Source organism: Homarus americanus, unplaced genomic scaffold (genome assembly GCF_018991925.1).
Source record: "Homarus americanus isolate GMGI-L3 unplaced genomic scaffold, GMGI_Hamer_2.0 scaffold22250, whole genome shotgun sequence".
Classification (NCBI taxonomy): Eukaryota; Metazoa; Arthropoda; class Malacostraca; order Decapoda; family Nephropidae; genus Homarus; species Homarus americanus.
In genome coordinates, this window is record NW_024741189.1 from 1850469 (window position 1) to 1865785 (window position 15317).

The following is a 15317-nucleotide window of genomic DNA, read 5'->3' on the forward strand; positions in this document are numbered from 1 at the left end:
GCGACCTTGTGCGCATCATGTTCGCGCAGCTTACACAACATGGCGGATGGCGGGAGGTTTGGATCCAAAAATGGCGCGGCTCGCCAGCCGCTCTCCGTGTAAAGGGGTACACGCACCGCGGAATGTGAGCATCCTGGGTTCCGGCAGGGCACCGCGTAAACGTGGAAACGCGGAATGTGGGACCGCGTAAAGTGAGGGTTAACTGTACTTGGAAAAATATTGAATAACACAACCTTCTTGATATTTACTCCAATGGAAACGATATCAGCCCTAGAACCGATTACTGTATTGGCGGACTAATCTACCAGCTGGTGAGCAAGCCAAAGCATGTCAAAACATTTTCGTAAGAATTTTGTTTACCAAATTTTTGTTCGTTAACCGAAATGAAGATTCTTATGGAAGGTAATCCGTTAACCGAGGGACCACTGTATTTGTTAACATTTTGGATTGTGAGAGACATTTATGAATATGTATGCTGCACATGTCGCCCTGCGGTCACGAGATGCACCCACCTCGGTGTAAACAAGTACCATACGAGCCTCACAGTCAGTTCACGTTGGTCAGTCGTGGAGTGCTCACCTATGGTCTATCACCCAAGCTTTTAATGCAGTGTTTGAGCCATTATGTCTGGTTCTATACTTAGAAACTTTTAGAAATTTTATTGGGGCAAATTACTGAAAAGTTGCGTTGTTTAGTGTGTTCTCTTGCGGTGTTCCTCACATTTCTTAAAACTTCATAATTTGTGAAGGCTAGAACCCCTCTTACTGTATTTTGAATTATGGGGTTTTACTATATAAACATAATCATCATTTACTGTATTGTGATAATTAATCATATGCGTAATGATAATCAAATGGAGTAATCGGCCCTAGTCTCGTATTTGTATGACCTCATGATTATGTACGCTAACTTTATCTTACTGTCAACAGAGCAGATGAATCGCTGCTTAAATTCAAAACTTAATCCTTTCTCTGTGAAGCCACTACTGTGTGATAACAAATCTCCGGTCGTTAGCTACTCTTGTAACATCAACAACCTCTCTAACTAACAAGTATGGCCTCCCAGTCACCCTTATGCCTCTTTTTAACCTTGACTTGAGAGGTGTTGGGAATATGTATCTTATCTCTATATTATCCCGGAGTCTGTCAGCAGTCTGGTGAGTGAAATAATCACGACTGTATTGTACTGTACTGTATAGCTGACATATCTCTCACTGCTGTATGTTTAGGCCTCTTCTGTCATAGTGAGGACAATAAACTTATACATTAGATACATTACCAACCAAATCAACAAGTCAGGGAATTCTAAAAGCAAAAAATAATACAGTGAATATTTTGAGTGAAAATTCTGTCCTTTAGATAAGAATTGAAGAGTTTGTCCTAAGGTTTGGGTTTGACAAGATGTGCAGTACAGTAACTAAACCTCGTATACTGTACTTTATGCTAGAGTCGTTAAGCCTCTCCTACACGTCTCTCTATATACCGTACTCTACTATATACAAATCTAATTCATCTCCTTAAAATATTACAGATTAATAAATGTTTTGAGTGATAAGATAAGACTTTATGATGAGAGTGTCTTGTCTGTGCACTTGAAGCTTGCAAGCATGATATAATGATCTGTTATGGTGCCTCCACACTACTGCATCACATTACTAAATGCTTCTTGTATGATCTCTCTCCTGCTACTCAGTGGGTGAACAGCAGGAGTACTGTGGGAGGGAAAGATGGGACATGGGGGAGAGAGATCATACAAGAAGCATTTAGTAATGTGATGCAGTAGTGTGGAGGCACCATAACAGAGATCATACTACCCATCTTCCTGTGTGTCCATACCATCACAGTAAACCCCTCACCATCCATTCCACCACTCCACAGTTTACTGCCTTCTCAGACATCCCCATGCACTTATTTTCTTTTTTCATTCAACTTCCATTTTGGCAAGTCTGCAGGCAGCCCTGGATAGCTCTGTACAGTAGCTTGAATTTTAGAGCATTGTGCCATAAAGTAAGAAGTATTATTGTGAGTTCCTTCTTTGTCTTCAGGTTTATACCCTTGTCCTTCACTTGGTTGTACTGTACAGTCCTGTCACCTCCCCTCCTGAACCATGAAATCTGAGATTCAGATTCGTAAATCCAAAGCCTTTATGGACAGAATAATTTCATCAGTGTCTACTACTTATGGTTCATGAGTCTGAGTCTCAGGGTTCGTGGTTCAGGAGGAGAAGCGACAGGACTGTACAGTAACCAGGGTTTACCCTAAGGTACTTGTTTTTTAGCATCTGTGTGTTATACATTATACACCATTTTACTAATTCCAGTACAGTAGCCAGTTTTAAGTGTGTGTGTGTGTGTGTGTGTGGGTTACCACAACCGCCTCAGGAGTTATCTAATCTGGTGTGGCGGAACTTAGTTCAGGGACAGTGACTCTCCCTGGGATGCTGCCTCCAACAAACTCATGATGATTGCTTTATTGTGTGTGCATGTGCCTGTACGTATGTGTGTCTGTTTAAATATATGTGTTTATGTGTAAGTGACCTGATAAGTGGCCACAAAGTGAAAATGTAGTGATGTGAGTGTTGGTACTCAAGATGGGGGGAGGGAGTGGCAAAAAATGTGATGTCATAGGAACAAAGTGGTTCACGCTTCAGTCCGGGTGTGCTCCGTCCTCTTGGTTTAAAAGATATTACTGTACTGACCTTTCATAATGTCCTCAAACAAACACAAAAGTGATAGTCATGACTTTAACAGGTTCATAGGAGATAAAAATCACAACTTTGAATTTTTTTTTAAACCAAAACTTCATGAAACAATTACTACTGTACATGTATTTTGACATTGATGAGTCACTGTTTGTTAACTTTGTGGCCAACCCGACTCTCACACCCTCTCTCACTACATCCTCACTTGCCCTATGACCTCCTCCTATAGGTCCCCAGCCGTTACCAACACCTCTTCCCTCCCAGATCAGATATCCCTCCTCCTAGTCACAGGCCTGGCATTTGACATTATTAGGGACCTGCCACTCTTTGCCATAAACAGATGAATTGTACCGGGAACTTTCCTCCCACACACTCATCATTCTCTCACTTTATGTAACTTGACAAAACCTATGACCCTTCAGGCTTTTACGCCCTTAATGTACGAGTCATAGAAGCAAGTATGAACTTTTCATACTTCCCTGTTGGGCGCTGTAAACGCTTCTGCGCTTCACCTTGCACAGGATGTAAGGGGGTGCCCAATAAACTAGCCCCCTCGGGGGCAAATCTAAAATCTGATTGATGAGTCAATTGTGTAAAAAAAAATACAAAAGGTGAAGGTGCAGTACAGTACAGTCACCCACAAAACATTCTCCTCTGTTCAGACTTGTGAGCCCAAAGCAGTAGACACTGATGTATTATTCTCTCCATAAATGCTTCAAATTGACTCGTCTGAATCTGGGGGTTGATGGTTCAGAAGGAGAGGTGAGAGGTCTTGTGTATACCATGAGGACCAATGGGGCAGGAAACAAAGGTGGTTCAAATACCCTGTGAACCTTACCTAGAAAACTCTCTCTCTCTGTGGATCAAGAGTATGACACCAAGAAAAGTGCGAGGGTGACTGTGAGTAACAACGTGATCTATGGTAGGTTGGGGCCCACATATACTACAGGTATATCTTAGCAACATCAAACAGTGGAGTTAGTACAGTACTGCTTGAGCAACCACCAGCTTCCACGGCAGTGATGGCTGGTCTGATGTCTTACAAACCAAACAATGATCCAGTATATGTACTGTACTGTACTGTACTGTACTGTACTGTACTGTACTGTAGGTAAAACATGAGACCTGGGGTGAGTCAGCATCAGCAGACCAGTTGATGAAGAACAGCATTGCTAAGGGGGAGTGTTGAGGCCATTGGGGACAGTTCTATTACTCAGGGTTTTTATAATACCTTCACTGTGTATTGTACTGTATAGCATTTCTGTACAGTATAATTAATGGTTTGTTAAGTAGTATACTGTATAGCATACACCCTCTACAGTATTATTTTTAACCTTGAGTTGTATATGATAGGATTTAATGTATTTCTCTCAGAGGTCACTTCCCCTGACCCTCTAATTACAATTAGACTCAGCCCTTACTATTGGACAGTTGTAAAACATGACCCCTGTGGTTGGTGAGGGACTATTGCACCTCACTCTCGTCCCTCTGCAGTGTATCTGTCTCTCCTTCAGGCCACAGTACAGAACTTCACATAATCCCTAATATACTTTAAATATAGAACCTCCTCCACTGTCTCATTCTTCATCGTGATTTTTTATATTGATCTGCTAGATTTGTCTATTTTATATAGTTTACATTATGTCAAACTCCTAGAAAATATTACCTCTCTTCCTTTATCACACTCCTTGTCTCAGTTATTCACTTTCTTTTGCAATTTCTGTATCATCATCATCATTTTTATGGCTACTTTTCCACACCAGAGGGCATGATATTCCAGTTGACAATAGACATTTAAAGTAAGTGTTGCAGGTGGATGCCCTTCCTACCACCAATCCCATGTATACAGAGTGTGAACTGGGCATTGTATACAGGACTACTGAGCACCCTTTTAGCTAGCAAGGCCAGGACACTACTCCGAGACACATAGAATTACCCGCCAACCCCTGAGAATTTTAATTTTTTTTTAAACTAATGCGTGGCCTGAGGACCTATGGCCACATCCCGACCTTCTCACTTCAATTATAGTCTACCTTAGTCACCCTTGTCATCATTCCCCTCACTGCTGTGTCCAAAAGTATATTGACTAACCACAGGGACATTCCATCACCCAGGTATTCCTCCCTTTCTCTCACACGTCCTGTACCATTACTGTATCAGGCAGTTTTCCCCCTCCTCCATAAATTTTCTTCACTTACCACTGTGCCTCTTGATTCATCCTATATAGCTATATCTTATACCTAGTGTAACCTAAACCCATAAATGGTCTTACATACAGTTTTGTCCATACAACCTCAGAATCCTCCCTGTACCTCCTCAACTTCCCCACATTATTACTATATACTCTTGGTCAAGCAGGTTTTCTCATCTTTCACAGAACAGTTCTTGGCCTATTACGTGGGACTCATCCCCAGTCAATACTACAAAGTTTTCGGAGACCGCGACCAACAAGGTTTCATGTACCTCACCCTCAAGTCCTGTGGATTAATTTTAGTAATTTCATCGGTAAGTTATTTGTTTATACAGTACTCGTAGAGCTGTGTCTGAGCGAGGTCTCTTGGTACAGTATGCTTATGAGTTATGACTTATGAACTTGGCCTCATTTAATGTTTACCCAAGAGGTTGAGACCATTTACAGGTACAGTACAGTGAATCATTTCTCCTAAACTGACATTTTAAGTTCACTCACTATAAAGAAAAAATAAATAAATTGAAGTCTGATTTCTTCTCCTTGATTAATAGGACAGTTTGCTTGAGGTATGTAACACGGTACTGTGTCTCGTGTTGACCTTAAACTATATAACACAAATAAGCAGAACGATGTACTATAGTCTACTGTATGGAAGAGCTGGAACAAATGCTAATTACTGTAGTGATAAACTTCTGTTAGCCATAAAAAAATTATTCTTGATATGGTGTACAACATTATTACTGTACAGTACTGAATAATTTATGTTTAATGGTACAGTACAGTACATTATAGCCAGGAGTTCAATATGTTACAGTACAGCACCACAGTACAGTGCAACAGTTAACCTTTAATGGCTTATTCAATTTGATTTGTATGTTCCGTCAACCTCGGCAGACCCTGTGTGTTAGTAATATAACCAATAATGACTAAACATAAGATATATCCTTGTAATCTCATGATATACAGTATTTCAGGTAATCAGCACCAAGAAGTACATAGACAGTATGTTGTATATAACCTGGCGGCAACTGTTGTGTCGAGCGCTCCACCGTCTCTACTTCTCAGGGATCAATTACTACACGCTAAATATATTAGATAAAACCATTGATAACCCGTGAGTAACACCGTTGGTGACCTGTTAATAGTCAGTGAGTGCTGTTTACCTTGTTAGTAGTTCGTGTGTGTGTCAGTGTATGTGTGTAGGTGTCAGTATGTGTGTGTGCATGTATGTGTCAGTGTGTGTATGACTACCCAGCAGGTCCCTCATCATCCAGAGCTGACCCTCCTCAGCTATCCTCCATCCCTGGATGAGGTAGCTATCAAACAAATGAAAAATAACAAAGCCTCAGGGCCTGATGGAACCCCAGCCGAGGTGTATAAAGCAGGAGGACCTCTGCTTACCAGTAGTCTCCACTCTCTCCAGGAGATTATATGGGAAAAGGAGGAAATCCCCCAAGGTCTTAAAGACGCCTCCATAGTTAATATTTATAAGAACAAGGGAGACCGGTCAGACTGTGGCAACTACCACAGAATCTCGCTGCTGTCCATAGCTGGCAAGATTATCGCACGAGTCCTCCTAAACAGACTTCTTCCTGAGGCGGAAAACTTCCTCCTAGAATTTCAATGTGGCTTTAGACCATCATGTGGCACCACTGACATGATCTTTGCTGTCCAACAGATACAGGAAAAGTGCAGAGAACAGCGTCGTAACCTGCACACGGCCTTCATCGACCTAACCAAGGCCTTCGACTCGATCAACAGGGAAGCCTTCTGGCGGACCCTCAGCCATTTTGGCTACCCTCTAAAATGCATCGCCATTGTGAGACAATGCCATGATGGCATGAACAGCAGTGTCCTGCGCAACGGCACCCAGTCTGAGTTCTTCCCCATCCAAACGGGGGTTAAACAAGGGTGTGTACTGGCACCAACTCTCTTTTCCATTTTCTTGGCTGCCTTCCTTATTCGTGCCAGATCTTTTGAACATAAGACGACTTCAGGCAGGAACAAAGGTGTCGTCAAAATCTATTACAGAACTTCAGTATGCAGACAACCTCACCCTTGTCGCTTACACTGAACACCTACACTGATGTGTATGCATACTTTGGCCTTGAGGTAAATGTACATAAGACTAAGATTCTCTTTCAACCTGCCCCTGGTTCAGCCACACCTCCACCATCCATCCAGCTTTACTGTACTACCCTCTTTAATGTTACCCAGTTTCAGTATCTCGGCTCCCACCTGTCCACCACCCCGGATATCGATGAAGAGATTCAACTTCGGATTAGATGTGCATCTCAAGCCTTTGGCAGACTCCGTACCCGTGTCATCAGCTGTAGGGAGCTGAAATTATCTACAAAGTTGCACGTATATCGAGCAGTGGTCCTCCCCACTCTGCTGTATGGCACCGAGACATGGGTCAGATACACTTCAAGGCACTTGAAAACTTTCACCAACGTAGTCTACGTTCCATCCTACGAGTTCACTGGGAAGACAAAAGAACAAATGCCAGTATTCTTGCTGACACCAACTGTAGAGGCATCAAGGCTACCATTATCCATGAACAACTATGTTGGATTGGCCATGTTACCCACATGGGCGACAGTAGACTGCCAAAGCAGCTACTTTACAGTCACCTAACAAATAGTAAACGTAACACTGGCGGGTAACTGAAAAGGTATAAGGATAGTCTTAAGACAAACCTGAAAAAGTGCCAAATGACTCCCTCACTTGGGAGACAATTACAACACACCATAACACTTGAAGGAGCACCACATGAGAAGGTGTTAATACTTTCCAGTTAGCCCGACTGCAAACCGGGGCAGACAAGCGCCAGTGCCGGAAAGACGCTGCTTCTGCCTGTCTTGTACTAGATGTAGCCCCCCCAGACATGCCATCTATTGACAGCCCTGTTGATTCCGTGTCGGCCTCTTTAGTCACCTCAAAACTCACCAATGAAGGTGACACCCTTAATAACTCGTATCATTGTATCATAGCTGGATGATCGCCATACTCGATTCTGAGTGGCAGCATAGTAGTGTGTGTGTGTGCATGTATGTGTCAGCATATGTGTCTGTGTACATGAATGCATTAGTTTGTGTCAGTGTGTGTGAACAGTATACTACAGTATACTATAGCCCCCAGCAGTATAAGAGTGCCTTCCATAGATGCATAATTTGCCTCCATGCTTGAATGATAAATTCACTACAGTACATTACAATGCTTTACAGTGACCAGAGGATGACCCAGGATGTGGACAAGCTGTGCCTCACTCTGGCCACAATAACCACAAAGGTCATCATATCACCATTCCAGATTGGCTACTACACCTACAGAGTATTTGTGGGGTGAGTCTTCATACACCAGGCTGGAGTGACTTCTCTTTAATCACCACCACAACTTATAAGTTTATTGGTAGTTCTGGCAGTTAATATGTTGTTCTTTACGGACCTTCATTGTCCAGTGTTGGTACAGGAAGAAAGTGGAGTACCTGGACAAAACCTGCCAATCTTGGTAGGATACACATTGGATGACACCCTTCTAACCCAGGCTAAGGATTGAACTTGGGACACAGTTATGAGAGACACGCACTGTACCCCCCAACACACCCTCAAGGTTGAGTCTCACAGAAATATAGACCAAGTTAGGACATTCAATGATACACTCGCTCCATAAAGTATCTTTACGAGTTTGTGTGAGACTTTATGACACCGAACGAAGGCTTTTGACAACCCTACCGAGACAACAGGAGTCTCGGTGTTCTTTATTCAATTCATCGGACCCCTCCATAAATACACCTTTTTGGAGCGAGTGTACAATTAAACAAACACAGAAAGTTAGTGTACGTTGAGTCATTCCTTGTAAGTAAATCCAACTTCTCATTCTTTTCATAAAGGAGAATCTATACCCCAGACTAGTGCCCACTGCAACTCCCTGCCACAGTGTCATTTTCCCACATCACTTAACCTTTACCTGTTTAAAGTATCGGGGTACAGATATCTTCTTCAGCCTTGGCTCTGAGACTCATTAGTGAATAGAGTTATAGTGACACCTACAAGAGCTCTCCGTCTGCTTATGTTAGGGTAGGGTAAGTTAAGTTTGCTAATGGTAGATTATTTTAAGTTAGGGTAGGGTAAGTTACTGCCTTAATAACTAAACCAGTGTGTAGGTAGATACGTTGAGTGTGAGACAGATAAAAGGTTAAACTGTTGTATTTATAAGTTTTATTGAGTTTTTCTTTTTTTTTAGCCATCATTAAAGTGATAGTGTTGTGTTCATGTTTATTAATCTTGATTGTTTTGGTGGGCAGGACAGGATGGCTGGGGACTCTGAGTATATATATTCTCTTCCTCCTGGGCACAGTGGTCAACAAGCTGGTCATGTCACCCATCGTTAAATTTGTCATCAAGCAAGAGGAGTGTGAGGGAAATTTCAGGTAACTGTTAATTGTTTCTTTATTTATTTTTTTTTTCAATTATAATTTTCACCATTTATCAATTTACTAGTAGTTTGGTTGGTCTATCCAGTGTTATTACAGGAGGAAATCTGTGGTGTTTGGTAGTGAGGGTCACACTGGATAACACCCTTCTCCGGGCCAAGGCTCGAACCCTTGATGTCTTGGTGAGAGATACACACATTACTGCTGCACACAGTAAGGACTTTATTGTGAGAACTATATTATACCTGTAGTCCTATAGTGACTTGTCACTTTTTATATCCATACATACAAGTTTTCACTCTGTTGCTGTACACAGATTACCAGTAGTTCAGTACTGTGCAGTGACACCTCCATATAACAAGACTTCATATAATCCATTGTGTGGGGAGTTAAACCTCAAACTGACCCTTGATAAAATGGACTTTTATCTCTATATAGTTTGTTAGATGGAGGTTTGAGTGTAGTACTGTGTAAGGTTCAAGTGCAAGAGCATTACACCACTGCATGATGGTGGGTGAGTCAAGTGTTCCTCTTGTGAGTAACAGTAATTCATCTGTTAACACATACATGCTTCGACAATTGCCACTACCCACACTACCTAACCTAACTTAAACTACAATAAATGGTACTGTAGCGTAGTGTATGTGGCCAGTTGTCTAATTTATCTTTGTTGTGTCAACTTTCTCTTTGTTAGGCTCACATACATATGTACAGTCCTTTCAAGATTCTTCGAACACTGCTGGCGACAACTAGCAACTCAAGGCCGTTTGTTTATTATTGAACGTAGTATAACATAATACAAAACAACAAAGCCCAACCATTAATTAAGCAACGGGGAACTAAGTAACCAATCACCGATCTCTTTTACATTTATTCGTAATTTATACTACAGTGATTTTATTGCATATATATATATATATATATATATATATATATATATATATATATATATATATATATATATATATATATATATATATATATATATATATATATATATATATATATATATATATATATATATATATATATATATATATATATATATATATATATATATATATATATATATATATATATATATATATATATATATATATATATATATATATATATATATATATATATATATATATATATATATATATATATATATATATATATATATATATATATATATATATATATATATATATATATATATATATATATATATATATATATATATATATATATATATATATATATATATATATATATATATATATATGCTATATATTAGGGTGGTCCCAAAATTTTTTTTGGTTTAAATTTCAACGACCACCCTGCCTAAGTGTGTGTATACTATTAAAACAATGATCTGTCATTTTTTTTAAAAATTTGGATAAAATTTAGAGGTGCCACAAAGACTATCTAGTTTTTATATTGAACAAGTACCGGTAAATGTGTAAATCGTATACAATACATAGTCAATATCAATACAGTTAGTTGTTAATAGTTGTAATACAGCAAAATCAATGAAATTTAGCAACACAGGTCATTCTTCTTGAGTGCCTCTATTACAGTCCTTTTTAGAGAGTTTGGAAAGTTCTTTCGATGATCACTGACCACCTGGAGTAGAAATTGGCGTTGTTCCTCATCCTTTGTTATTACATGGATGTAATCTTGGATGAGTGCCACACCTCTCTCAGCCACATCGTTAACCACTTTCATTGTCTTGAGCTTCTTTTGTGCTTTGCAATAACCTGCATTAGTTTGCCACAAAGATGGGGACAACTGTAGAAAGTCAGTTGGCAGATTGAGCATGTCAAAAAATTTACTTGTTGCAGAAGACACAAAATCTTCAAGGTGAATGTCATTCACGTCTTGAGGCTTAACCACTGCCTTCATGCGGTTACCATTTTGAGCCTTTTTTAGACTGTCCACCATCCTCTGCTTTGTTTCACCACCAACATTCATATCAAAGAAGGCAAAGCCAACAACTTCTTCATTGAGGTACCACAGATGATTGATAAATTTGCGGCAAGCCTCTTCTGAAACCTCCTTGTCAACTTTTGTGTAGTCAGAAATCTTCTTCAGGAAGAGCAGGTCATTTGCTGGAGCTTGAACTGGCAAAGTAGCCAGGAACCATGCTTTAAAGTATACAAGGACAGCAAATCGAACCACCCTACCGAGTCCTTTGACTTCTCGGGCTGTCAACTTGAATTGTGACCGGAACATCCATATTTTGAAGGAATACAACAGCTTTGCCATCCACTAATGCCTTCTCTTCTTCCTTCTCCTCCACCCCCATTCTAAATCCCATCATCATCATCATCATCCAGGAGCCTTCTACATACACACCTCAAAGTAAGTGAACTTTTCTACCATTTTTGTTGAATTTAGGAAATTTTCGGTGAGCTGGAACCAATTACCCAAAAACCCATTGAAACAATGGTTTCGGTTAACAAACTTTTCGGTTAACGAACGACGTTCTGGAACGGATTGAGTTCGTTAACGGAGGGGTCACTGTAATGTATTGGCGGACTGATACTAAAGCTGGTTGCCCGGTCAGTGCAAGCGAAAACATGTTGAGGTCGGTTCGTAAGAACTTCGTTAACCGAATTGAAGATCCTTATGGAAGGCAGTGCGTTAATCGAAATTACGTTAACCGAGGTGTTCGTTAAACGAGGGGTCACTGTATATATATACAGTATAGTCTGGATTTACACGGTGCCTGCCAGAATGAAATGTTTTAATTACGCGGTAAATTTCATCATTTACGCGGCGAGCGGCTGGAGAGGTCCAGACGCTCCGCGCCATCTTTTAATCACACGGTCCATTCTTGACCATACGCGGGAAGCGGCGCGGTGAGTGGTGCGCATAAGGTCGCTCTTACTTTATCTCTGACGTCATATGACATATCGGACTGTGATTGGGCCACGCATCCTTATCACCCACGCATTCCCTCCACCGCTCGCTGTGATTGGTCTAATGTAACATGACGTGCCCTGCCATCAGAAGTCGCTGACCTAGCCGGGCCAGTCTCATTGTTCTCAGTTCGCATATACAGTTCCCTCTTGTGCCCGCTATTCCCCTCACAATGGCTTCCGCTGGACCCCCACCACCCCAAAAAACCCTTGAATTACCTGGACCAAGCCATGATTATGTGAAGGAAATCATCGAGTTGGGGGAGAAAATTAAGCTCATCCTTGACAACGACCCAGACAAGCATCAGTATGAAGAGTCTAATAACCATCTGATGAAAGTTATGGAGCCGTTTGTCCAGATCTATCTCGACAACATCAATGCTAGTCGTCAACGTAGTATTAAGGACTTCTTCGCCCGCAACCCACCACAACCACAGCCAGCCCAAGTCAGTGATAGTGACAGTGAGGATATGGACTTTGAGGGGTTTGTCTGGGAGGCCCTGCAAACCTCTGCGAGTAGTGAAAGTGATTCACCGGAGGGCAACTAATCTGCCCTCTGCCTCGGAACCAGCCACCATCCACGTGTGCCGACCCATCTCTTCTACTTACGTAAGTGTTAAACACCTTTAGATTTGTAGTTTTTTATTTAGATATTATGTGTGAAGCAATACCATCATGAAATTAAGATGTTATTTTTACTACAAGGTACGTATTGTGTAGGAAAAAGTGGAGTTTGGGAGTCGGCCCAGTCTCTATTTCAATTAATCCCATATGCTCTGTTATTTCGTTTACGCGTTTCTCGTCTCACGCGGACCTCCACGGGTTCAATTGACCGCATAAATCCAGACTATACTATATATGTATATATATATATATATATATATATATATATATATATATATATATATATATATATATATATATATATATATATATATATATATATATATATATATATATATATATATATATATAAAACACCATTCTGCTTGGTAGAGGAGTTGCTGTGGAGGAGCTTCTTTAGAGGAGGTCTTCTCTGCTTAAGAGCTTGGTGTTGTCTGCCCTCATGGCGAGGCAGGGGGGGGGGTATTTATATGATTCTGCCGGATCAAGAATCGAGGTGCAAGGATGAGAAACGCTGTTGAGTGGCTGAGGTGAAGGTGGCAACTGGCCAATCACCGCACAGTTGTAGGGGAGAGTATCCACTACAGTACTTCTCATGTTTTACTTAATACAGTTTGAGTATTGTTACACACACTCAGGGAGGGAATTATTTCGAGCACTTTCAGGCCACTTAATACAAAATTACTGAGTTCATGTGACACCGACAGATTTAACTGACTCTCCAGATTTTGCCAAGTCCTCACTTAACCAATAGACCTTGACCTGGAGCCAGCTTAAGGATGGCGTCTCTGTCTAGGAAATTTAGACGATTCTCAATTCCATCTCTCTCTCTCGTAAACGTTGGCTTCTGAGGCGTACATAAAGACTTCTCCTCTCACTAACTCCTCCCTGTAGCTTCTTCCAAACACCTCTGCTGCTGACTTAGGTTGGTTCTGTGATGCCATAACAGATCCTGCCTGTAGGTGGGTGTGGTCTTCTCACACTTACAGGCTCCCACGAGTCTTAAGCCCTTATACAGTGACCCCTCGTTTAACGAACGCCTCGGTGTTAACGAAATTTCGGTTAACGAACTGCCTTCCATAAGGATCTTCAATTCGGTTAACGAACAAAAATTCGGTTAACGAATTTCTTACGAACCGACCTCAACATGTTTACGCTTGCACTGGCCGGGCAACCAGCTTTAGTATCAGTCCGCCAATACATTAATCAGTTCTAGGGCTTAAATTCCTAACTATTTTAGTAAATATCAAGAAGTTTATACTATTCAATAATTTTAAAAGTTTAATATTCAATTTTTTAGTCATTTTAACAATTATTGAACATAAATGAAGGTAAAGTGACTAGTTTAAAGCGCAGCATCCAGCCTCTTAACACAGCAAACAGGCGTTAGTCTCTCTCTGTTTTCACTGGAGGTAACATCTTGCTTGAGACTCTCTTCAACTAAACGCTTTTTTCTGTGTTTCCAAGCAAATTATTGGTAATTTTGAAATATATTTTACATATTGACAATATATAATGCAGTGCAGTGTTGATTTAAAGAAAATAATCTTGAAATACACCAAGAGAACTAAAATTTTATGGGTGAAATGGTGCCATGGGGTGACTTCTCTTCCACCCCAATGCCTTCTCTTCTTCCTTCTCCTCCACCCCCATTGTAATTCCCCATCATCATCATCATCCAGGAGCCTTCTACATACACACTAAGTAAGTGAACTTTTCTACCATTTTTGTTGAATTTAGGAAATTTTCGGTGAGCTGGAACCAATTACCCAAAACCCATTGAAACAATGGTTTCGGTTAATTTTCGGTTAACGAACGACCTTCTGGAACGGATTGAGTTCGTTAACCGAGGGGTCACTGTACTGTATACTTTACATTGGTACAAGTGTGGCGTTGATGGGGCCGTTTGAGTCCGGTCCTGTGCCCGGCTTGTGACCGGTACAGTAACATTATTATCCTCTCAATATTCACCTTTCTGCACCTTCTGGTTTTGTATGTGTGTGAAAGCATTTTAGTATTGTGTTGAGTGTGGAGTGATGTAGAACAGTGTGGCACTTTTCTCAATTTTATTATTATTTTTTGTTGCTATTTATGATGTAAAGCAGATCCCTTAGGAGTGATTCATTCTCAGTTGAAAATATGATCTGGATCAGATGTTAATGTTTTGTTTCATTGTCTCCTCTCTTACAGTGTATCTCCTCCTCCCACAGGTTTAAACACATGCAGGTGCGGGTGGACTCGGAGTCTGTGGCGTTCCATGGTTCAGGGTCCATAGAGTCCTGTAAGACCAACAGCTCACTTGATGGACTTATTCGAGCTCAACAGCGGCTCTTTACTAGACAAGTATGATGACATAAGTGTTTTTATTTTTTGATACATTACAGTACAGTGGTCCCTCGGTTAACGAATGGTTCGGTTAATGAATTACCTTCCATAAGAATTTTCAATTCAGTTAACG

The 15317-nt window shown here is 40.7% G+C and overlaps 1 protein-coding gene across 1 annotated transcript in view; it reads left to right on the plus strand.

Moving 5' to 3' along the window:
• Positions 1–481: 481 nt before the first annotated feature.
• Positions 482–15317, plus strand: part of LOC121875653 (lysosomal cobalamin transporter ABCD4-like) — a 42460-nt gene continuing 27624 nt past the window's right edge. The window contains exons 1-6 of the mRNA XM_042380275.1: positions 482–545; positions 5078–5205; positions 5866–6005; positions 8119–8235; positions 9198–9323; positions 15070–15202. Coding sequence (XP_042236209.1) covers positions 482–545; positions 5078–5205; positions 5866–6005; positions 8119–8235; positions 9198–9323; positions 15070–15202 — 708 coding nt within the window. The remainder of the gene's footprint in view (positions 546–5077; positions 5206–5865; positions 6006–8118; positions 8236–9197; positions 9324–15069; positions 15203–15317) is intronic.